This window comes from Gossypium hirsutum, chromosome D07, assembly GCF_007990345.1.
Source record: "Gossypium hirsutum isolate 1008001.06 chromosome D07, Gossypium_hirsutum_v2.1, whole genome shotgun sequence".
Taxonomy (NCBI): Eukaryota; Viridiplantae; Streptophyta; class Magnoliopsida; order Malvales; family Malvaceae; genus Gossypium; species Gossypium hirsutum.
This window is the reverse complement of record NC_053443.1, coordinates 53,709,101-53,733,404: the sequence shown is the minus strand read 5'-3', so window position 1 is coordinate 53,733,404 and position 24,304 is coordinate 53,709,101. Positions and strand designations below refer to the sequence as shown.

At 34.8% G+C, this 24,304-nt stretch overlaps 3 protein-coding genes and 1 pseudogene across 4 annotated transcripts; 1 reads left to right on the top strand and 3 right to left on the bottom strand.

Annotated features, from left to right (window-relative positions):
- The first annotated feature begins 1,720 nt into the window (after window positions 1-1,720).
- LOC107954981 (calmodulin-like protein 3) lies at window positions 1,721-2,734 on the top strand. Its single transcript, XM_016890675.2, has one exon. The coding sequence runs from the start codon at window positions 2,135-2,137 to the stop codon at window positions 2,591-2,593; it is 459 nt and encodes a 152-aa protein (XP_016746164.1). The 5' UTR covers window positions 1,721-2,134; the 3' UTR covers window positions 2,594-2,734.
- LOC121219545 (protein FAR1-RELATED SEQUENCE 5) lies at window positions 2,657-6,199 on the bottom strand. Of its 2 annotated transcripts, none has more exons than XM_041097844.1 (3): window positions 5,962-6,199; window positions 4,254-4,676; window positions 2,657-3,152 (listed from the first exon to the last, which is right to left on the bottom strand). In XM_041097844.1, exons 1-3 carry the CDS (start codon window positions 5,992-5,994, stop codon window positions 2,931-2,933), a joined length of 678 nt encoding a protein of 225 aa, XP_040953778.1. In that variant the 5' UTR covers window positions 5,995-6,199; the 3' UTR covers window positions 2,657-2,930. The 2 variants fall into 2 exon arrangements, with proteins under 2 accessions (XP_040953778.1, XP_040953779.1); XM_041097845.1 differs by having other exon boundaries at window positions 5,193-5,980.
- A 3,357-nt stretch (window positions 6,200-9,556) lies between these two features.
- Window positions 9,557-10,147, bottom strand: LOC107956242 (uncharacterized). The gene has a single exon (XM_016891960.1). It carries the CDS (start codon window positions 10,145-10,147, stop codon window positions 9,557-9,559), a length of 591 nt encoding a protein of 196 aa, XP_016747449.1.
- Window positions 10,148-11,574: 1,427 nt separating this feature from the next.
- Window positions 11,575-23,955, bottom strand: LOC107956241 (ubiquitin-like-conjugating enzyme ATG10; annotated as a pseudogene).
- Between the last annotated feature and the right edge of the window lie 349 nt (window positions 23,956-24,304).

Here is a 24,304-nt window from a genome sequence, read left to right as displayed (position 1 = left end):
GCCTCCCTCTCTCTGCCTTTTTGTTGTGTGTGTGTGTGTTTTCATATTGAAGGAAGGATAAAGCAAGTCAGCTTCTTGATTGGGTGTAGATGGAAGCGACCCACTCAATCAAATAATTGAAATTTCTTGCGATATCTAAATTCTCAGCCAGCATCACTCGCCTGAATTTGATAAAATTTCCCTGATTATTCAGGCCCTTTTACTACTGGTATATTCACCTTTATATTTTTTTTCAAAAATGGAGAAAAAAATCAATGCAAACGCACTCTGTCCCAAAACCGTCGTTAAGACGAATTTGTTTTGAGGCAATTTCTTCGTTTGCTATATCACCAAATTCCATTTGATTTCCGACTTACTCGCCCAATTTGATCCCTCTTTCACTGATCTTATCGGGCACATGGTTGGAATACATTTCTCCCTCTTTTTCCCTTGCGTTATTTAAACATGAACAGCTGTTTTCATTTCTAAAAGCCTAGTGGTGAGATCTGGAAAGCGTGATTGTTCAGAACATGCAACATAATAGCGTGTAAATTATGAGAATCAAGTACCCTTGATGAGCACGATTTAGTTCCTATACACCATAAAAACTTGTTTTTCTGATAGATTCTAGATTTGAATCTTTATTTTAGATTAGCAGTATCATTGTTTTTTAGCTACATCTGATCGGATTATAGAAATTTTGGGTTGGAAGGATCGCGACGGGTTGTTCAAACTTCAAAGTACCTTAATTTGGGCCTCGTTCCTTGTAACAATATGGATTGTAAACATTACTCCGGAAATATCCAGACAATGTAATAATCAAATTGAAATTAAAATATTGGGTAGAAGAGAAGAGGCATGGGACGAAGCAGCAGAAGAATTGCGGTATAAAGATGGATCTTTACATGATGTAGGAAAAACCCAAAGCATAAGAAGGAATGGCATTTAGGGCGGGTTTCGATGTGCTTTTAGATTACAGTGTTGTTACTTAAAGTGTCTAATCTCATTGTTTTTATACTAATTGTAGGTAAATAAACTCACCTTTAGAACCAATTAGGGTAAAATTCAATGGGTGAGAACTGGAAATCATATTGCAAACAATTTACTCTGCTTTCTGATCTCTAAATTAAATAGAACTATCAGAAAATGCTTTCTGATGGATGAGTATGATGTTTTTTTTTTTTTGGTTAATACTAATTATTCTCTTTTTATTTTTAATTAATATTTTTTAATAGATATTTTAAATATGATTGTTCTAAAATTAAACTAATTGTAAAAAAAAAAGTTAAAAAGTGAGGTAAGAGGATGTATTAGACAAAGCTTGGATAAAATTAATTTAATTTGAATCGGATTTGAATAAAATATTGAATTCACATTAGAATTTTTATCACATATATAGTTTGAAATGAATTAATGTACTATATTTAAATTAATTTGTGAGTAAAATAAAATTTAAACACATAAATATATAGATTAAGAGTATTAAATGTACCACAATTATTTATTGGGGTGTTATTATCAATTGTGAGTTAGTGTTAAGTTAATTTGTGACATCAACTTAATAAATAATATTATTAATATATACGTAATAATAAATTGTGTATATTAGAATAAAAATTCATAAAATATATCAAAATGAAATTGTGGTTAAGTGGTAAATTTAAAATTTTATTGTGTGAGTTTAAATCCAATCATAATATGTTATTATTGTTATTAAATAAAAAGATTATAATATTCTGGAAGTTACCTTGGTTGGCAATGACATCATGGCAAGTCTCCAAGTGTTTAGCATTTTTGCCTCCATTTATTAACGGTCCAATAGAACTAATCTAAAATGACCGAACATATGCCTAATTTTAGCCCAATTCTATCACTTTTTTAACTTAAAAAGCTTTTCACATCCACAAATGGAAAACCTCTCGCCTTCTTTTTTATTAACAACTGGTTTCGTTAGGCTTGTTTTAGTGTGCATCCTTTATATCCCTCTCTTCTTTCTTCACAATTGTAAACAACAATCAACACTAATTCTCCATTGATTTTCCTTGTTAATTACCTTTCCCATCTCTCTCAATAGTCCAATTTTCATCTTTCCCTTATCATTTTTGCTCTAAGGTGGTGTATTTTGGTTTGGGTTTAGTTTTGTTTGATAAAAGAAATGGATCTAGTTGAGCTTCGCAAGGTGTTCCAAATGTTTGATAAGAATGGAGATGGCAAGATCACAAAGAAAGAGCTCAGCGATTCACTCGAGGAGTTCAGTTTATTTATTTCCGATAAAGAAATAAACCAAATCATTGATAGCATTGATGTGAACGGAGATGGTTCTGTAGATATCGATGAATTTGGTGAATTGTACCAAATGATGGTGAATGAGAGGAACGAAGAAGAAGAAATGATGGAAGCATTTAATGTCTTCGATCAAAACGGAGATGGATTCATCACATTTGAGGAGTTGAGGTCGGTTCTATCATCATTAGGGTTGAAGCAGGGAAGAACTATTGAGGATTGCAAGAATATGATAACAAAAGTGGATGCAGATGGAGATGGTAGGGTTAATTTCAAGGAGTTCCAGCAGATGATGAAAGGTGGTGGCTTTGCTGCCTTAAGTTCAAGTTAATAGTCAAAATACATATATATATATGTGCATGTATGTACGCATAGAAATATTAAGAGATGTTGGTTTGACATTAATGTATCTAATTTCTAATCATACAACTAAATTGTTCAAAATTACAAAACTATTTCTATTTTCCACCTTTTTACTAGCAAAATCAATCCACAAGAGAATCATGAAGCTCCAATTTCATCTAACAAGATGCTTTTTAGTTTCATTGCACAATGTCAAATGTTAAGCATCTTGACTATAACAAAATGATCCTAAAGAATTTTGTACATGATTAAAAGCTTCCAAGAAACCAAATATACAAATCTAATCATATCATTAATTGGTCAAGTTAAAGACCAAGGCTACCTGCGCTACGGTGCGTAAATCTCTGCCTTTCAGCTTCGAGTTTCCTAATATTGTCTACTATAACTTCAATCTTTGAAGATAGTTCTTCTGTTTGCTTCTCAACGTTGTTAATGAACGCAAACAACTTTTCTCGATAAGCTGAACATAATTGCTCTTGATGCGCTAACTCCATCGTGAGTTCTTCAATTTTCTTGTCCTTATCACCCTAAAAACTCAAAAAAAAGCCAATCACTGCCAGCAGCAAAAGTGAATGATAACGGAAGAATGTTATACTGTTTTGCAAGTAAATAGATATTTAACAATCACTAGCAAATAATTACATTCGGCTAACAAGAGAAGAAAAGAAAAGGTCCCTACTTTTACAATCAAAGAATCATCCTTCACCATATCAGATAAGAGCACCTAAGTTCCCAAAGAAAGCTTATAATGTGACTGTGCAGAAAGCGTGTTAATGATACACTCAGCGCACTTATACTCTTCCTGAAGCTAGTTCAACAAGAAGCAGGGTATTGCATGACATCAAATATCCTAGTCCAATACATAGGAGAATTTATTTTCATTTAAACACATCTATAAATTAGAAAGCTTCCAGGGGCATTTTCAGTGATGACCAATTCAAAGGAACAAAAGCAGAAGTTGTAACACCAAAATTATCATCTATCCCCAGCTTTAACCAATGGGCACGCAGCATTGATACTTCATATATTATAAAACAAACTTCATGCAGGAATTATGTTCAATTCTAGAAAATAATTGGTCACCGAAAAAATTCAATCACAGCCATTAATCTAAATGAGGGAAAATTTCACCCACCCCACAGCATATTCTACAATTTTAAATTATCTAAAAATATCTGCCCTCTATATAATATTTACTAAGAAAAGCTGAAATTGTCCATGTCAAACAATTAGCACCAAGCCAAAAAACATGAAAACCAGAAATAGGAACATTCTACTTAATGCGCAAAGAAAGTAAAAACAACAAAAATAAAGGAAGACTCAATGATCTCAAGTATAAGATTCAAAAGCAAAGTTCAAGACATTTAAACTCTATTTGATATATATATATACTCCTTTTACCTTAGTCCAAATGAAGTTGTCATAATTGACTTTTTTGGGTCAAACTTTTTTTAACATTGACTTATTATTTTTAATATTTTAATTAACTATATATTTTTATCAAAGTTTAAAAATTGATGACTAAAAGTCAAAACGCAACAAGTTTATTGGGAATGAGAGACTAATATAATATATAATATAAAACAATTTGAAGTATTTTTCTTATATAAAACTTGATAGAACCTCACCGTGGTATTGAATCCATTGGCTGTGATCATAAGGGGATGATTATGCTCCTTTTCAAATCTTGTAACAACCCATTTTCCAGTCTTTTCCATCTTAACCAAAATAGTTGCCTTGCAACCTTCTCGTGCACTAGGACGTGGCTTTTTCTCTTGTCCTAGTGTGCCCTTATGATTAGGAGAGAAACCCTGTTTGTTGCATCCTAGACGACGAGCAAGTGTTCTTCCATCAATCCCCGAACGACGACGCTGCATAATTCGCACCATAAATCCTATCCGTCTGGCATACTCTATGTAGTATTTCTTAGCATCATCTTCAGATTCAAATTCCATACCCACATACGGTTCTAAGATTTCGCTTCCTTCTCGTTCAGCTGTTTTTTCTTCAACTGAGCTGTCTGCTTTCCCACCTTCTTTGTCCAAATCCCACTATTACCAAAAAAGGAAAAGAAAAGAATCAGACCTTCTAACCTCGTTTTTTACATCAAGCAAAATGACAAGTTTATATAATTAAAAAGGAAAATAATAGTATGGTGCCTTTTCATGCTATGCAAATCATAATTTTTATAATAATTTGCTAGCAACAAATCATATGACACGTCAGAAACAGTTCTCAAAACTTTTCAAGTAGTCAGATGAACCACAAGATATGCACGTTAAATTCAGTGACCACTAGTAGGAATGGGTTCAAATCCAAAGATGTAAAGGACTCAACAAGAAAATTCTAGAATCAAGTGAAAGTGATAATTTACACAAACATACAAAAGATATAACTTGCCGATGGACATTAAAGAAAGAAACAAGGAAATGCTCAAGATCCTACTGTTTTGGTTTCAGCTATGACTAAGAAAAGGAAATAAACTAATTAAGCTAAGGAGGATGCTTAAAACCCAATTCCTTAGATGAAAGTGTCAAATTAAAAGTATAGGATGACGACAACAATACCGTTATTTGGAATGCCATTATTTAGACAGTTCTTCAACCAAGACTTGGCAACAGGAACAACAAAGAGACATATGATTAACTGAGGAAACTGTAGAATTCAATCTAGTCCTTTGTCTAGAGGATTGAGTGAGGACCTGAATAACAGAATATGAAACGCAGCTCGTATAGGGACATGAAACAATACCTTTACCAAAATGGTATATTCATAAAAACCAGAACCGAGCACAACAAATGCAGCATCAATAGGTAACTAAATTCCATAAAATTAGTTAGCCAATCTTCGTTGCAAAATCAATATCACCATAATCATATACAAAACCCTTTCCTTCATTTTTCTACAGGGCTTTTCTTCCTTCCTTCCACCATCCAACTACAACAAAACAGATTGGGTAGGGTATTTAGGCAGAACAATCCAACTTAACTATATTCATTGGACAGATACTCCTAAATCACACCAACAATTACAATTTTGTTTTCCTTAAAAGAAAAAAAACCGTCATTAAATTTTGCATACCCCGAATACTCCAAAAGTAAGCATTTGTTTCCCAATAGTTTCTGTCAAGAAAAACCCTAAAATTCTTAACCTCAAAGAAAGATCACCCATAAAAATTAACTATCAAGTACGCGTATTTCCTCACTCCGAGAAGAGATGGGTGTGTTAGAGTAAGATTAGAGTGAATTATTGGAGGCAATCTAGGTGGGTTATTTTAAGTGAAGATTATAAATAAATAAGAATCGCAGCGTTGAAATTTTAGAGGGAAAAACTTACTGAATGAAGAGTTTCTTCTGATCCGAGAGACATTCAAAGATAATTTGAAAGTCGCGATTGATTCTCTGATCCGATGCAGCCGAAAGGCGAAAAAGAATACTAAGGCCCGGCTCGATTTGAAGATGATGGATTGTCAACCGTTCGATTACTATGCGTTAGTAATTTATTTTTCATAGAATGAAGATATAATACATAGCAGAAGACAAAATAATGCGTTTGATTATAGTGATGCTCATATGATAAAATAATTGGAGGCTGGTGATTAATATTGGGTTTGGATGGACAGTGAGGTAGGGTGTGATGCGGTGCGGTGTATTTGATTTATTTTTTGTTTCACGTTATAATATTATTATAGTATTTAATCCTACCGTTATTACTGTTTTATATTAACCGCAGATAAACGTATTGTCCATCCAAACCTACGTTAAGTTTGTTTCGTAATGATATATATAGAGATAGTTCAGTCATGATATTTTTAGCAGATTGACTCAATAATTAAATAATATTGTAATTAATAATTGAAGGGTTGGAACTTAAGGATAAATAAGGTTTATATGTCAATTTTTTTAATTAGACATTTAGATTTTTTAATTTTATTTAGGAAAATAATAAATAAGGTTTATATGTCAATTTTTTTAATTAGACATTTAGATTTTTTAATTTTATTTAGGAAAATAAGTTGTTTTTTGGAGAGAGTGTGTGAAAGTGTATCAATTACGTGCGCTTTCTGCACAGTTAGCCGGAAAACACACCTAGCTGGGCACATTTTCCCTTTAAGTTGCAATTTTTTTACTTTTTTTAAATATAATTAACTTTTTTGGTCAAATAATTAACTTTTTTGAAAAGCGTAAGTCATTTTCCGGAAAAGAGCTCCTTAATAGATAATTTTATTTTTATATAAAAATTAACTTAAATCAAGTTTAATATTATTATATTGATAATAATTTTTTTTTATTTTTAAAAATATTTAAAATTATTAAAATATTAATATAAAATATTATATTTTTTTAATATTATTAAACATAGGTATTTAATTATTTATATTTAGTCATGTAATAAATTATTAATATAATTAATATAATTTATTATTTTTAATAAATTATTTAATATTTAAATTTTATTTTAATAGTAAATTTTAAAAATAATAATTTTAAATAATATTATTCACATATTATTGAAAATATCAATATTAATATTTTAATACTAAATATTTATTACAATTATAAATATATTAATAATAAAGGTTTTGTAGTATAAATGTTAAAATATGTCATAAGTCTATATACTCTTCACAAATTTGCAATTTAGTTTCTGTACTTTTATTTTCAAGAATTTAGTCCCTCTACTTTCCAGATTTGAAAATCAAGTCCAACTGCTGACATTGTTGTTTTTTTGTCAATTTTGTTAATGTCACATTTTTAAATAAAAAAATACTCAGTTAGTAGTCATGTAACTTAAAAATATCGTTGCAATGAACCTAAGTTTAACAAAATATTTTTAATATATGTAAAAACAATGTAAAATATAAAATTATAGATATAAAATAAACTCAATTAAACAATGAAAAAATAAAAAAAATTCAAATGTATGTTTATTTAATTGAAAACGACTTTTATGAAATATTTTTAAAGAACCTGCCAAACAAAAGAAAATATTTTACACAGATTCATCCAAACACCAAAAAATATTAGCTTTTCCAAAAAAGTAAGTCATTTTCCAGAAATCATTTTCCGGAAGCCATTTTCAGTGAAACAAACGGAGCCTAAGTCATTTTACAAAGAAAAGGCTTATTTTCTATTGACCCGTAAGTCATTTTCCGTTGACCAAGCTGTTTTCTGTGAAACAAACACAGGAAAATGCATAAATATTTTCCGTAAAACCTTTTACATGTAAACAAACGGACCTTAATTTTTAAAAATAAAATGACTAATTCGAAAAAATTAATAATTAAGTTACCAAAATAAAAATAAAAATAATTGAATGATTATTTTTATAATTTTTTAAATAAAATGATTTGCATGATTTTATTTGGTACGAAGGAGAAATCAAATTGAGAGAAGATGAAAAATGATTGCAAAATTTATATTGAAATGAGTATATAATTAAGCATTCTAACTTTTTAAAAAATTATTTATTCCTTTATTTTTTTTAATTTTTTAGTTTTTAAATTTATGTTGTTTGTCAAATCATCCTAAAATGGTTGAAAAAGTTAATGCTTGTTAATTTTGTGACGTGATATTCAGGTGGTTTCAACAATTAATTATTATTTTTAAATTAAAATTTAAAAAATTATTTTAAAAATAGAATTATTTTAAAAGTATAAATATATAAAAAAATTAATTTTAAAAAAATTAATTGCTAATGTGACATGCACGTGGTAACCTACGTGTATGCCACATCAACAAAATTAACTTACCATCTATTTTGGGATGATTTGACAAACAATACAAATTTAAGACTAAAAGAGACAGAAAAATTAAATGGATGGCTAAATTAACCACTTATTTTTGTAAAGCTAGAGGACTAAAAATGTCATTATGTCAATATATGACCAATCTTCCTCAATACCCACTTTATTCAAAGTGTGTGAAAATTTAAAGATTAAACATATACATTGTGAATAGGTTAATGTGTTGACAAATATTCTATAATGATATAATATAATTTTACAAGTAGTAAAAAAAAAAGTCAATATACTAAATACAAACTCATAAATTAAATAAAAAATTATTTATTGATATTATAGATTAAATTTGCTCATTATGTTCCCCTAAATTTATAATGATAAAAATATTAAAAAAAACACTTAAATTATATAAAAAATGGACTCTTTAGACCCTCTCTATTTGAACCCTTTTCCTAAGCGAGTTCCACACGTTTATTTAAGAAACAAAGAATCAATATTGCATATTTGAACATGATGATGATGATTCATTGTTAATGGTTTATTGCTTGCCCACTTTTCTTTGAACTTTCTTGACGGAAGTGAATATTGCAGTCATCATAAAGGGGACGTAAATAGAAAGCGCAAGGAGCACAATGGCAATCAGTGCTCCGGCAGCCCTCCATGCATGGACACTCCTACAAGAAAGCTTTCCCACCTTGATTTGGATCACATCCACCATGGATACCGTTTGTTGGATTCAAGCTCCTTGAACATGCTTTCCTCTGAGGCCATATGATGAGTGCATCCACTATCGATCAGCCAAATTTTGCTGACTTTGCTCGAGCTTGCAAAGCAGGAGGCTGTGAAGACATGTTCTTCCTGTGCCTCGATGTCTTCAGCTACTTGAGCCAGATTATGATTCAGTGACTGAGCTTTTGGTTTGTTCTTACACACTTTCTCAATGTGACCAAGCTGTTTGCAGCCTCTACACTGAATGTCAGGCCTGTACCAGCAATATTTCTCAAGGTGAGCTGTTCTTTTGCAATGAGCACAGGGTGGAAACTTCTTCTTGGCAGCTTCCTTCTTTCCTCTTTCTTTCTTTTCTGACATAGGCTTCTTGCCTTTGTGATTCGAGCTGAAGCTTGAGCTCTCTCTACTCCTAGCTTGAAAAGCTCCCTCAGAATACTCCTCCATTCTGTTTTCTCTTCTTTACTCTTGAGCATAGAGAGCATTTATCAGTTCTGTCAAGGGAATGGCAGATAAGTCCCTCGAATCCTCTAGGGAAGAAATCTTGGATTCACACTTCTCTGGCAAGGTTGTTATGATTTTCTCCACTACCCTCTGATCACTAAAGTCATCTCCAAGCAGTCTTATGTTGTTGACAGTAGACATAATTCTGTCAGCATACTGTTTGATGGTTTCTGAGTCTTTCATTCTCAGATTCTCAAAGTCCCTTCTCAAGTTGATGAGTTGTTGCTGCCTGGTTTTGTCTGAGCCTTGAAACTCTTCCTTGAGTTTGTCCCAGGCCTCCTTTGGTGTGTCGCAGGCCATTATCCTTGTGAAGATAGCATCTGAAACTCCACTTTGAAGGCATGACATGGCCTTGTACTTCTTTGCACAGTCTTCATTATACTGCCTTATCTGAGCTATCGTGGGGTTAGCTCTTAAGGGTGGTGGTTCTGTGTCATTTTGGACAACATTCCACAGGTCATGTGCCTGTAGATATGTTTTCATTTTGACAGCCCATATATTGTAGCTTTCACCAGCAAACACGGGTGGAGGTGGTGGTGAGAAGCTCATCTTCATGCAGCTTCCAAAACTCTGAGCAACAAAGATAGTTCCTGCTTCTTTTCTTTCAAACACACAGCACACAACAAGAGGCCCTCAAAGACAACAGGCTCTCGATACCATTTGTTGGATTCTAACTTAGCAAACAAAGTTTAAAAACAACTTAGATGAATGTTTTAGATGTTTGAAAGCTTAAAACAGGAGCAAGAACAAGCAAAAGGTTGAATGAGCAAAGTGTTTTTCTCATTACCCGAATAAGTGCATGGTTACATACATAAATAGAACAAAGCTACATAGAAAGAAAACACAGCTTGCTTGTGCAAGTAACTAAAGGTTTACATCAACAAAATGACAACCTAATTTGACTACTAAATCAGCTAAGCACACATTTTAACCTTAGCTGATCAAAGCATATAATGATTACACCATAGACTAACAAAAGTCAACTAAATAAACAAGGCTTGTCGAATTGCACAATGGATTTTAACATGCTTCAGCCGAGTTTCTGGTTTCATGCATGCAACGTAAGTTTGCATGGATTCTTAAACTTTGCTGCTGTCGTTGCCACCTTTTAAACACACTTAGCCTTTCTTGCGAAATCCATGCAGCCAAAAAGCAGTTTTCCGAAACTCTAGTCTGCCGGTAATGACTACTTTATTCCTTCATCTATGATTCGAAGAATACATGAGATTGACTACACTATACTTGACCGACTCCCAGCGTGACTCAGTCCAACATGAACTGTTGACTTTAAGCTAAGAGATATTATTTTTCTTTTAGTTGACCGATAAATTTGAACCACGTATTTATAGATTAAACTTCAAAACACAATATATTGTATTAAATACAACAGGGAATCCTGGAAGCAATGGTTTCAATGTCGTGGTTCATCTGATAAATTTCCCAGGAAAAAGCTCAAAGACCAAAATAACAGCTAACAAATTTCCTTTGGGTTTTTAAACAATAATTCGTCTTTAGCTATTTATTTACTGCTATCAATTTGTGTTTCCCTGTCGCGGAATTACTGCTATCAGTGGCTGAGTAGTTCCATGTTAATAATAATCACAAGCTCAACGATTAACCGCCAGTGTATTTAGTTATTTATTTACTTTCTTAAACATAGTCATCCCTGCTCTACTTAGAACTAATAGTTCGCATATTTGTCTTGTTTGTGTATTTAGTAATGCCATAAATCATGTTTAATACATTTCAGTTTTGACGTGTTTAATCACGTTTTATATTCATTTACATGGATTTTGAGAGATTCATACATTCATGTCATCTTTTTTGTGCATCATATCTAATATTGTCCCGTCCTTAGTTAACCTCTGCTTGAAGCTAATAGATGACGAGGAATATATATATGTATTATGCATATAATGTATGCTTTTCATTTTCCAGTATGTATATGATGTATTGGTAGAATTGAGTTCTCAAACTAGCTGGAAGATGTAGCAATCCTTTTATATTTAAAAGATGAAGAAAAATAGAACAAACACTTGTAATATGGGATTCAATGGTGGTAGAACCTACGGTAAAATTTGACTATCAGCCCTAGTTTGAGATTTTAAAAGAGAATCTAAGACCAAACACTTGGCCAACAACTGAAAACCATGATAGAAGATATAGTTCCAGCACCACTTCAAATTTAGGGTTAGCAGTGTCGCTGAGAAAAAGCAACTTCATCCACTCAGCAGTCCCACATGGATGTAATTTGTACCATGGTCTTTTCAAGTATGGATGTTCCTATAATTGAAAATAGTCGCATATCATCTTCATATAACATGCTTCTAAACGATTTACCAAAAAAGAAAGAAGAAAGGAAAGTTATGGTCATGTCATTGTGTTTGGCATGAAGGATCAATAACAGCGAGAGAAAAAAAAAAGGTCAACATTGTGTTTGGTAGGAGAGAAAGAAGGAAAGAGGGAGGAAGGAAAAATTATTTCTTTCCATCATTTCCTTTATTTAGTTATGAATCTGCAAGGAATTTAGAACACTTCTTAAAAACAAGGAAGCTGCAAGGCAAAGAGCTAATAAAGCAAGGTAGGAGAAACATACCTCTTGAGTTATGAATGTCCATTTTTTTTTGACAACTCCTTTGAAGCGCATGCAGGGAGCTCCTTTTCTATTTCGTCCAATGGCAAAGGTCTTCCATCTATAAATGGTATAATATATATCTCACTTATACTCTTCAAATAAATATTGAATCGAATAATTTAAAGCCAGATTTCATCTATATATACCTACATAAACTCATGCATTCAAAGGAAGCAAGAATATGACAACCTGTTTCCTTGGTCCGCCATCAACATAAACCAGATACTAATATATATATATATATAAGACAAAGTCACCAACCGGAGAAGCATTACAAATGACCTGACATAATCCCTTAATTAAACAATTACTTGCTACTAACAGCTTTTGTTATTCAATAAGGTGCAATTATGCTATATGAAGGGATTCCTCAGCACAGGGTCTGTCCTGCTGCAATAAAATTTCATACTGTTAAGCTTACATGAACATGACTTTATTTGTTTGGTGCCCTGTTTGATGACAACTGACAGATAATTCTAATAACTAAGCTTATCAGCACCTACTCTAAGTTGGTTCTAATAGCCTCAAGTTGCTCACATCTTAGCAAAGCAAAACTTGTCTGAGGTTAATTTCGTTAGCATGTAGCCATCTATAATTGAATCACCTATCATCCTTCACAAGATTATTTGTTGAAGACAATTGAAAAGTGAACAGATCATAGACAATGAAAACATGTAAAGCATAAATTCATCTATGAATCAATGCTAGGACTTGTATTTCAGATACACTAAGCAAGATTTATGAGATCCATAATTACATTACACGACCACCACAAATTTTCAGGAACTGAGAGTTCCATAAGTTTAGAATATGATATAAATTCCCAACTGCAAGACAAGCAATAGTATACTTTGAACAATTTCAATCCTTCAAATCAGATGATCCATTTTCACGATCAGTTAACAAAGCATGCAACAAAGCATAGAGTATAACTGTTATCTCTTTGGTCTTTTAGCCCCATCCAAATTTGGAGAGAGAAGGGATATGAAACTAGCTCTTTGAGAAGAGGATACACGAACCTACTATAAGCCCAAATGCTAAGCGCATAGCAACAAACTAAAAGTAATTGACGAAAATGGTAATCTAAAAATTAAACAGAAATCATTAGTTTGAAAGAGCACATATCATCAGTTTATTCCAAGTTAGGTTTATCAAATATAAGATATATCATGCATTTAAGTCATACAAACAAGCTAAACTATGTCAACGAGTATGTTCTATCACAAGTTGACATGGAAAATAATGACTATCTTGAGGTAGGAAGTGACAGCATCAAGAGAACTTACCACTGCAGTAAGCACGAAAATATAGCACTGGAACCCTAAATGTACTACTGTACACTATATGAAAGTCACAGTAATGTAATTCTTGATGATTGCTTTGAACCTAGAAACCCAATAAGAGCATGTGTTGGTGCTGTAACAGAAATAACAGACTCAGCAAGTGTCTTGTGCAACAAGCCTCGATGCTTGCTGAGCAAACAAGAGAATTTGAGCAAAAGAAAGAAGAAAAAGTTAAGGAAAAATGGAGAGTTTTGATGATCAAAATCAGATTCTATTCCATGAATGATCCATGGCATAATGCCAATACATATAACAAGCATTAAGATTGTCTAAAACAGCAAGTAATCACCTAAACATTACCTACCTCCACCTTGAAATTTTAGCTTGTAAACTTATACAAAGCTGTGTTTACAGCTCACACATAAGCTAATTACATCAGACAACAACCTAACTTAGTTAGAAATGAACTAAGACTTATTTCATAAACTAAAGATTACAAAATGAACAAAAACAGCTTGCATCGGCAGCTCTTGCACAGCTTGGTCTTCATGGCCTGCTTGTTGTCGAGTGTTTGCTGCATGCTGAACCAACTTCATCACTCCTCCTTGGTTTGCATGGTGCAAACACCTAACTTCCTTCTTAGAAATTCAAACCTTGTGATATTGAGGGCTTTAGTCAAAATTTCTGCAAGTTGGTCCTCTGAATTGCAGTGAATCAGCTTCACTTCCTGAGCTTGCTCCGTTTCTCGAACAACATGTAGCTTAATGCTGAAATGCTTTGTTCTTCCATGGAACACTGGATTTTTTGCAATTGCAACAGAAGATTGGTTGTCACAGAAGATTTCTGTTGCTTCCCTTTGATGCACATTCAAATCAGCTAAGATTTTCCTTAACCAAATGGCTTGGTTGACAGCACTTGTTGCTGTCACATACTCTGCTTCAGCAGTAGATTGAGCCACCAGGCTTTGTTTCTTAGAGCTCCAGCAAAACATGGCTGAACCAATGTTGAAAGCATGCCTTGAGGTGCTTTTCATGTCATCTATCGAGCCAGCCCAATCACTATCAGTATATCCAATCAGCTCCAGATTTCCTTCTTTGCTGTACTTCAAACCATAGCTTAAAGTGCCTTTGACATATCTGAGTACTCTCTTTGCAGCTTGAAAATGCTTCTCATTGCAACAATGCAAGAATCTTGAGAGCAATCCTACAGCATACATTATGTCTGGCCTAGTGGCAGTTAAGTATAGTAAACAACCAACTAGACTTCTGTAGGTGGTTTCACACACCTTCTCAAAATCACCTTGGCTTGATAGTTTCTCTCCAACAGCAACAGGTGTTTTAGTTGCCTTGCTATTTTCCATGGAAAACTTAGTTAGAATATTTGTGGCAAAGCTTTTCTGACTTAGAAATATCCCATTTTGTGCTTGAGTCACCTCCATTCCAAGGAAATAGGACATCTCCCCTAGATCAGACATTTCAAATACTTCCTGTATCTTGATCTTGAAATCAACCAGCACTGTTCGATCTCCTCCTGTCACCAGCAAGTCATCAACATACAGGGACACAATGAGCTATGTTTATGTCCCTTCCTTCTTAACCTATAGGGTTGGCTCACTCTTGCTTCGATCGAATCCCAAGTCAATCAAATAGCCATCGATTCTGCTATACCAAGCCCTTAGAGCCTGCTTTAAGCCATATAGGGCCTTCTTCAATTTGTAAACCATATGCTCTCTGCCAACTATCTCAAACCCTTGTGGTTGTTCAACATAAATATCTTCATCCAGGAAGCCATTCAAGAAGGCTGACTTCACATCTAGTTGATGGATCTTCCACTCGAGCTGTGCTGCTAAGGCAATCAGTAATCTGATGGTGTCGAGCCTAGCCACTGGTGCAAAGGTCTCCAGGTAGTCCAGGCCATATTTCTGACTAAACCCTTTGACAACTAACCTTGCTTTGAGTTTGTTCAAGGTTCCATCAGCATTCTGCTTAGCTTTGTACACCCATTTCACCCCAATTACCTTCCTTTTGACTGGCCTTTCAACCAATTCCCAGGTCTAGTTCTTCTCAATCATGCTGATCTCCTTAGCCATTGCCTGCTTCCACCCTTGCTGAGCTTCAGCCTCTTCAAAGTTGCTTGGTTCAGCTATGGCTACATGAGCTCTTTCATAAATCTCAGTCAATGGTCTTGTTCCTCTGACTGGTTCATCATCAATGTCCATTCCAGGAACATTTTGATCTCGCTCAGCTTAATCTGCTGCAAGTTCCTCTGAAACTTTTCATGTCTTTCCCAGTTCCAACATGACCTCTCATTGAATACCACATCCCTGCCGACTGACACTTTGTTTGTTGAAGGATCCAAGATCCTATAGCCCTTCTTGACAGTGCTGTAGCCTACCAGAACACCAGGTCGAGCCCTTTCAGACAATTTGTCCCTTTTAACAGTAGGTACATGTGCATAACAAATGCATCCAAATACCTTCAGATGAGCCAGTGATGGCTTGAATCCAAACCAGGCCTCAAATGGAGTCTTCTGATCCAAGGCCTTGGTTGGAATCCTATTTTGAATGTAGGTTGCAGTGTTAACTGCTTCTGCCCATAGTGCTTTAGGTAGATTCTTCTGAATCATCAGGCACCTGGCCATATCCATCAAACTCCTATTCTTCCTTTCACTTACACCATTTTGCTGAGGTGTATATGTGTTGGTAAGCTGATGTTTGATGCCTGCCTTATTACAAAAGGCTTGGAACTGAGCTGAGGTATACTCAGTCCCATTATCAGACCTTATGGTCTTCAACTTGCAACCTGTTTTAGTCTCAGCAGCAGTCATGAACTTCCAAAACACTGAGGCCACCTCTGATTTCTATTTTAAGAAGTAAAGCCAACAATATCTCGAGAAATCATCAATGAACAGTATGAAATACATGTTTCCACTTAATGATTCAGTCTTCATGGGACCACACATATCACTGTGCACCAGTTGGAGTTTTTCAGAGGCTCTCTAAGCTTGATTTGAGGGAATGGAAGTCTGGTCTGCTTTCCTAGTTGACATACTTCACATACATCATCATGGTCCACTGAGTTGATGAAGTTTTCAGCCAAGCCCTCTCTGACCATTCGAGACATCAATCTGAAGTTGGCATGTCCCAGCTTTTGATGCCACAGCTTGGATTCATCTGATGTAGCTGTGTAGGCAATGTCTGACTTCTTTGTCCAGTCAACCACAAAGCTCTTATCAGCCATAGGAACTGCCATCAGCTTGGATCCACTTGGATCACTGATTTGGCACTGGTTGTCTTTGAAGACAATAGAATAACCTTTCTCCAGTAATTGAGCTATGCTAAGCAGGTTTCTGTCAATTTCAGGCACCAAGAGCACATTTGAAATCACTTTGGCACCTGTGGGGGTGCATATCAGCACATCACCCTTGCCTTCATGATACGAGTCACAAAAGCCCAAATTCTTGAAGGCGAGGCCCAATAAGCAAATTCCCAGCCCAATCAAGAAATCCATCCATACTTAGTTGAAAATCAGGCCAAATTGTCAAAGTGGCCCAAGTTGTAAAGTTTTATTTTTATTTATTTATTTATTTATTTACTTAGTTTAAATTTTTATGTCAATATTCAGTCCAAGAGTCCCAGATAAAATGACCTTTGACCGAATTTCCATATTAAAAAATTAGGAGTTTTTTTTTATTTTAGTTTTCTAATTAGATTAGGACTAGTTATAAGGCCTATTTAAAGGCAAGGCTGTCCACCTTGTTAAACACTTATCATTATTATTAAAATTTCAGATTTGTTGAGAGCAGAATTTTCTTTGAGTTTTCTCCAAGATTTCTCTCTTGAGTTTTCTTTAGAAGTTGTTTTAACAATCTTGTGATTGTGGGAGCCATCTTCAACCTTCTTCTTGCCATTGATATTCTTTGGAGGGGAGATTAGAGCCGTTTGAAGGGAGTTGTGAGATCTTTCGAGATTTCAAGGCTTCTTAGGACTTATCTTTTAATTTCTTACTGTCAATTCTTTCTTTATTTCTACTTGTGCTGAATCATTATCTAATCTATTTTCTGTTCTTATTGTGTTTTCAGCCTTTTTCTATCTTAAGGAATCAGCCCAAAAATCCCCAATTTCTAGGGTTCTTGCCGATTCATCCATACTCTTTTTGGGAGAAATTAGATTGCCGAAATTTGGGGAAAACTATCTGGGTGTTCAATTGGGCAGAATCGCAATCTCTTCTAGGGTTTCAAGATTCCTTATTAACACTTATTTCTATTCTCTATTTGATTCTTTACTGTTTTGGGGATTTTATTTCAGATCTGAAAATTCAAAAATCTAATCTTTTAATTTTCTGTTTCGTTTCAGATCTAATTGTTTAGGGTTTTCGTAGGAGTTTCTCGTGACTTGGCAACTCGATCTTGGTCCGCGCGCAACCCCGTATCATTTGGTATCAGATTTTGGGCGTTTTGGGTATTCTTGGTTGATTTCTAAACTGATCTCAATATTTTAAAGCAAAAACAACAGTTTTACCCAGAAAAATCTTTCAAAAAAATTTTATTTGAGTGGGTAAACGTTGTCAAATTGATCTGAAATTTTACATACATATTTGTGGCACTGTGATTGAATATAAAAAATTTATTCCTGCAAAAAAATCAGTCAAAAAAGTCAAAAAATCGAAAAAAATACGAAATCTAATAAAAATTTAAAAAAAATTCAACGGGTTGAGTTTGGTGCCCAAACTTTCCAGATCAAAAATTAAATATTTAAGGACATTCGAGATTTAATTTTGAGTTTTTGAGATCGGGAACACCTCGAACGAAGTTGTCAAGTTACTCCACAGTTTTTCGGGTTTTCTGTTTTCAGCAATTTTTATTGATTCTTAGCTGTAGGTTTTCATTTGTTTGCTTTTTATTATCCTTTTAAAATATCTAACACCTTCTTGTTTCTTGTGTTAGTAGGATTTAAACGTGTGCACAATCCTTCCTCGGTGCAACACGAATCACTTGGTGTCTCGTCAGTTTTTGGCATCCTAGTGCAAATTAGGATTCTTTGGTAGTTTGGTTCACACTCTCTAATTGGTTGATATAAACTCTGATAAAGAACTCACAAGATTGAATTCGACCTCATTGAGAATTTGATTTTTCTTTTTGAGTGATTAATGGTGAGGTTTGCTAACTTTTATTTTTGAGTGTTGAGTGTTTATTTTTTACAGGTTTTGAAGATGTCTAAAGGTGATAATAATGATGCACTTATGAAAGTCCAACAACAGTTAGACAGACATACTGCTGCAATCACACAAATAAATGCTACACTTCAAGCATTGAATACTACTTTGAATGAGGTACGAGTGAATCAAAAACATCAATATCGAGATCCAATTAAGGAAGATAGGGATAACCAGCCCCATAGGTGCAACCCTCAACGTGTCCCTAGAATGGATGATGATTGTCATGATCATGGACAATCATCTTTGGCAAAACCAAAGAGCGAGCAGCAACGAGAACATCTCTTTCATACTCGCTGCCACGTACAAGGTAAGCTTTGTAGAGTTATTATTGATGGTGAAAGTTGCTCGAACATAGCCAGCACGACGATGGTGGAAAAGCTTTGCTTAACCACAACCAAGCATCCACAACCTTATCAACTACAAGAGATTAGCAACGAAGGCCAATTTAGGGTCACTCAACAAGTGCGCATCGCCTTTTCTATCGGTAAGTATCAAGACGAAGTTGTGTGCGACGTAATGCCTATTCAAGCCTGCCATTTGTTGCTAGGAGAACCGTGGCAACTGGATCGAAAAGTCACTCACGATGGTCGTACCAATAGGTATTCTTTCAAGCATCAAGGAAAGAAACTCACCTTAGTGCCGCTCACTCTGGAACAAGTCCATGAAGACCAAATCAAACTGAAAAATTCTGTTAAAACAAGTGAGGAAAAAGAAAAAGAGAATGAAAAAGAGCAAAAAGAGATTATTGAGAGTGAAAAAAAATTGAAGAAAGAAGAGAAAATGAATTAGAAAAAGAAACAAAAGAAAAAGACGTGGAAAGGGTAGTGAGGAATGTTTCCACTAACCAAGATATGAATTTTTCTTGTGTTGCTACTTTTCAGGTTCCCAAAAGATCGAAAGATAACTTTCAACTTCAATACCTCTCAAATGAAAGACGCTTTCATACGATCAACTTAAGCAAAGATGAAATCACACTACATGATCCCGAAGGTAAGCGAGGTAAGAAAATTTTAGAAACCGAGTCCAGTGCAGATTTGAAAATTATTGATAAAACTTTTGGTGACTTAGTTCTTAAAAGATCCCCTCATTTTGATCCGATTAATTGTTACTCTTCGATTGTGGTTGATAAAGTCATTACGAAAAGAAGCGTGATTTGTTATTCTCTTGATTTACCTTGTGTAAAATCCTTGAATTTGTCCAAATCTGTTTTGGAGAATAAGGTAACGAAATTTTCCAAATTTGTTTTCAATTTATATTCGTGCCTTAAACAGTTTATGTGGTTGTACATGAAGTTTGAGTTCCATTTGACAAAGGTTAACTCAACAACGGAGATTCGACTACACTATGCCCCCGATGAGCGAAGGTTTGTTTTAAATGAAAAAGGTAAAATCGACCCTTATTCTTCTGCTTATCGAGGTAAGATGCTTGAAACCTTTGAAACACTTTTGTACTCCTCGGATAGTGATAAAGATCGTGTTGATGAACACTTAGATCGAAACGTGCTTGACTGTCCTATTTTATTTATTGATGATCTATCTGTTTTGATGGTTAATAAAAAGATTCTTGTTTTTGATAATGCATGTGTGAGTGAATCTATAGACTGTCGATTAATGCATGGTATGATTATGCAACTCTGTGAACCATGTGAATCTTTTCAAATACCTACTTGTGACGATTTGATTTATTACTCGCAATTTATTCATGGTTTGTGGGAACAATGTGAGACGACTGAATGCCTTAAAACATGTCCATCTTTGTTTCAGATATTTGACGAGGCAGTGGTGAGTAAATTAGATTGTTTGCATGGTAATCTGAATCTATCCATTCACATGCGTTATACCTGTTCTGTTATGCTTATGATTGGACTACAAGCTTGTTTCCGTTGCTATTTACTATCTCATGGCTATTCTTTTCAGTGGACTCAATTGCCATTAGTCCCGTTCGATAGAGGAAAGTCGAGTTCATTTGATTTTTCAGATTCGAGGACGAATCTTTTTGAGGAAGGGGGGAATGATACGAGTCACAAAAGCCCAAATTCTTAAAGGCGAGGCCCAATAAGCAAATTCCCAGCCCAATCAAGAAATCCATCCATACTTAGTTGAAAATCAGGCCAAATTGTCAAAGTGGCCCAAGTTGTAAAGTTTTATTTTTATTTTTATTTATTTATTTACTTAGTTTAAATTTTTATGTCAATATTCAGTCCAAGAGTACCAGATAAAATGACCTTTGACCGAATTTCCATATTAAAATAATTAGGAGTTTTTTTATTTTAGTTTTCTAATTAGATTAGGACTAGTTATAAGGCCTATTTAAAGGCATGGCTGTCCACCTTGTTAAACACTTATCATTATTATTAAAATTTCAGATTTGTTGAGAGCAGAATTTTCTTTGAGTTTTCTCCAAGATTTCTCTCTTGAGTTTTCTTTAGAAGTTGTTTTAACAATCTTGTGATTGTGGGAGCCATCTTCAACCTTCTTCTTGCCATTGTTATTCTTTGGAGGGGAGATTAGAGCCGTTTGAAGGGAGTTGTGAGATCTTTCGAGATTTCAAGGCTTCTTAGGACTTATCTTTTAATTTCTTACTGTCAATTCTTTCTTTATTTCTACTTGTGCTGAATCATTATCTAATCTATTTTCTGTTCTTATTGTGTTTTCAGCCTTTTTCTATCTTAAGGAATCAGCCCAAAAATCCCCAATTTCTAGGGTTCTTGCCGATTCATCCATACTCTTTTTGGGAGAAATTAGATTGCCAAAATTTGGGGAAAACTATCTGGGTGTTCAATTGGGCAGAATCGCAATCTCTTCTAGGGTTTCAAGATTCCTTATTAACACTTATTTCTATTCTCTGTTTGATTCTTTACTGTTTTGGGGATTTTATTTCAGATCTGAAAATTCAAAAATCTAATCTTTTAATTTTCTGTTTCGTTTCAGATCTAATTGTTTAGGGTTTTCGTAGGAGTTTCTCGTGACTTGGCAACTCGATCTTGGTCCGCGCGCAACCCCGTATCACTTCAGCTTGGATAAGGTGACCATTACCTATCTTGACTTTGGTTCTGCAGCTTCTATCTAGGGACTTGAAGATAGCAGCATCAGGTGTCATGTGGTTGGTGCATCTACTGTCTAGAAGCCAACCAGATGAAAGCCTTTCTTGAGCAGCTGAGCATGACACAGCAAAGACTTACTCCTCTTGGTCACTGTCCTCCTTAGCTACTCGAGCCTCAGCTTTCATTTGATGAAACTGATTCTGCCTTGATTTGGCCTTGCTCTTGAAGACTCTCTCAACATGACCCTTCTTTTTACAATGCTGACATACAGCATCTGGATTGAACCAGCACTTTTCTTCTGGATGACCAACCCTTCTACAGTGCTTGCAAGTCTGACCCTCTTTTCTTGCAGCATCTGAGCTTGGCTTGTCTCTCCAGGCCTTCTTGCCTTTGTAGGCAGTATTTGTTCTTACCTGAAAGGCACCTTCTTGATGCTCCTCTAGTCTGCTTGCTCTCCTCTGCTCTTGAGCATATAGAGCATTGATCAACTCTGTCAGGGAGATGCTGGACAGGTCCCTTGAGTCCTCAAGAGATGAGATTTTTGCCTCATACCTCTTAGGCAGAGTTGCAATAACCTTCTCCACTATCCTAGCTTCATTGAACTACTCTCCAAGGAGCCTAATGCTGTTAACCACAGCCATAATCTTGTCAGAGTATTGCTTGACAGTTTCTTCTTCCTTCATCTTCAAATTCTCGAAATCTCTCCTCAAGTTCAACAATTGTTGCTGCCTTATCCTCTCTGTCCCTTGAAACTCCTCTTTCAACTTGTCCCAGGCCTGTTTAGGTGATTCACAGGCCATAATCCTTGTGAAAATCACATCAGACACTGAGTTATGGATGCAATACATGGCTTTGTGCCTCTTGGTCTTCTCATCAGCATGCTGTCTGATCTGAGCCACTATTAGATTGGCTCTAAGTGGCTCTGGTTCAACATTTGAGTTGACCACCTCCCACAGATCGAAGGCCTGCAGGTAGGTCTTCATTTTGACCACCCATATGTGGTAGCCTTCTCCATTGAAGACTTGAGGTGCAGCTGGTGAAAAGCTTGATGAAGCCATAGATATGTATAACAGATCCCTTTAGAAATAGGCTCTAGATACCAATTGTTGGTGCTGTAACAGAAATAACAGACTCTGCAAGTGTCTTGTGCAACAAGCCTCGATGCTTGCTGAGCAAACAAGAGAATTTGAGCAAAAGAAAGAAGAAAAAGTTAAGGAAAAATAGAGAGTTTTGATGATCAAAATCAGATTCTATTCCATGAATGATCCATGGCATAATGCCAATACATATAACAAGCATTAAGATTGTCTAAAACAACAAGTAATCACCTAAACATTACCTACCTCCACTAATTACATGGAAACTTGAAATTTTAGCTTGTAAACTTATACAAAGCTGTGTTTACAGCTCATACATAAGCTAATTACATCAGACAACAACCTAACTTAGTTAGAAATGAACTAAGACTCATTTCGTAAACTAAAGATTACAAAATGAACAAAAACAGCTTGCATCAACAGCTCTTGCACAGCTTGGTCTTCATGGCCTGCTTGCTGTCGAGTGTTTGCTGCATGCTGAACCAATTTCATCAGCATGATCAAAGTCAGCCAACAATAAACCAGGCAACAAAACTAGTAAATCCCATGTTTTACTCCCAAGTTACACATGAAATTTTACATTTAATTCAATCAAATTAACTGGAAAAACCAATCAAAATATATGTACCAATGTGGCGTCATCAAGAACATCTTCATTTCTTGAGCAACAGGTCTCTTCTTCCCCGGTGTCAATTTGACTAATTTGATCAATATCTTCTTCCTGCACCCAAAAGAAAGAAGAAAAATAAGGGAAAAAGTTACCTTTTTGTTAAATAATCAAATATGATCCATTAAATGACTCGAGACTGGACCTCATTTGGCCTGGAAATGCATATCTTTTCAAGTGACAAGTAACCCTCCTCCTGCAAAAGTTAAAAACAAGTCGATTCCTTTAAAAGCAGTAAATGATTTTGCAACAAGAATTGGTTAAAAAAAAGTGAGAAGAGTGGTAACCTCAGGTGGAGTAAAAACTTGAATGAAAACCTAAATTTAGAAGAAATGAAGATAAATGTGTATGGCATATAGAGCTATGATATGGTTTGGGCTGTGGCAGCAGCAGCAAAAAGGGTAATGACTCGACATCCTCATATCCTACACCAAGTAACCAGAATGAATATGAACTTCACCACTATCCGGTCCTCAAAAAGTGGTTTGGTATTTATGGATGAGATATTACATTGTAGATTCAAGGGAATAACTGGTGGCTTTCAACTTACTAATAGCAGGCTGATCCCAAAGGAATTACAAATTGTAAACGTATTCAAGGGAGGAAGGATAATTGGTTACTGGAATTCAGGAAATGGAATCACCTCCTTGATGAAGCAAGAAAACCATAATGAGACGAATTCGACATCATCTAGTAAGCTTGAAAGTGTTATTTGGCCTGGATTAACTATGAACATTCTGAAAGGTTGGTCTCTACATAGCAAGA

Coding starts and splice junctions, on each gene's coding strand:
- LOC121219545 (XM_041097844.1), bottom strand. CDS start 5,994: ATGTCTCTCGGATCAGAAGAAACTCTTCATTCA. Junction 4,677..5,961: donor CAGAAGAAACTCTTCATTCA/GTAAGTTTTTCC, acceptor TTTTGGTAATAG/TGGGATTTGGACAAAGAAGG. Junction 3,153..4,253: donor CCAATGGATTCAATACCACG/GTGAGGTTCTAT, acceptor TTGAGTTTTTAG/GGTGATAAGGACAAGAAAAT.
- LOC107956242 (XM_016891960.1), bottom strand. CDS start 10,147: ATGAGCTTCTCACCACCACCTCCACCCGTGTTTGCTGGTGAAAGCTAC.
- LOC107954981 (XM_016890675.2), top strand. CDS start 2,135: ATGGATCTAGTTGAGCTTCGCAAGGTGTTCCAAATGTTTGATAAGAAT.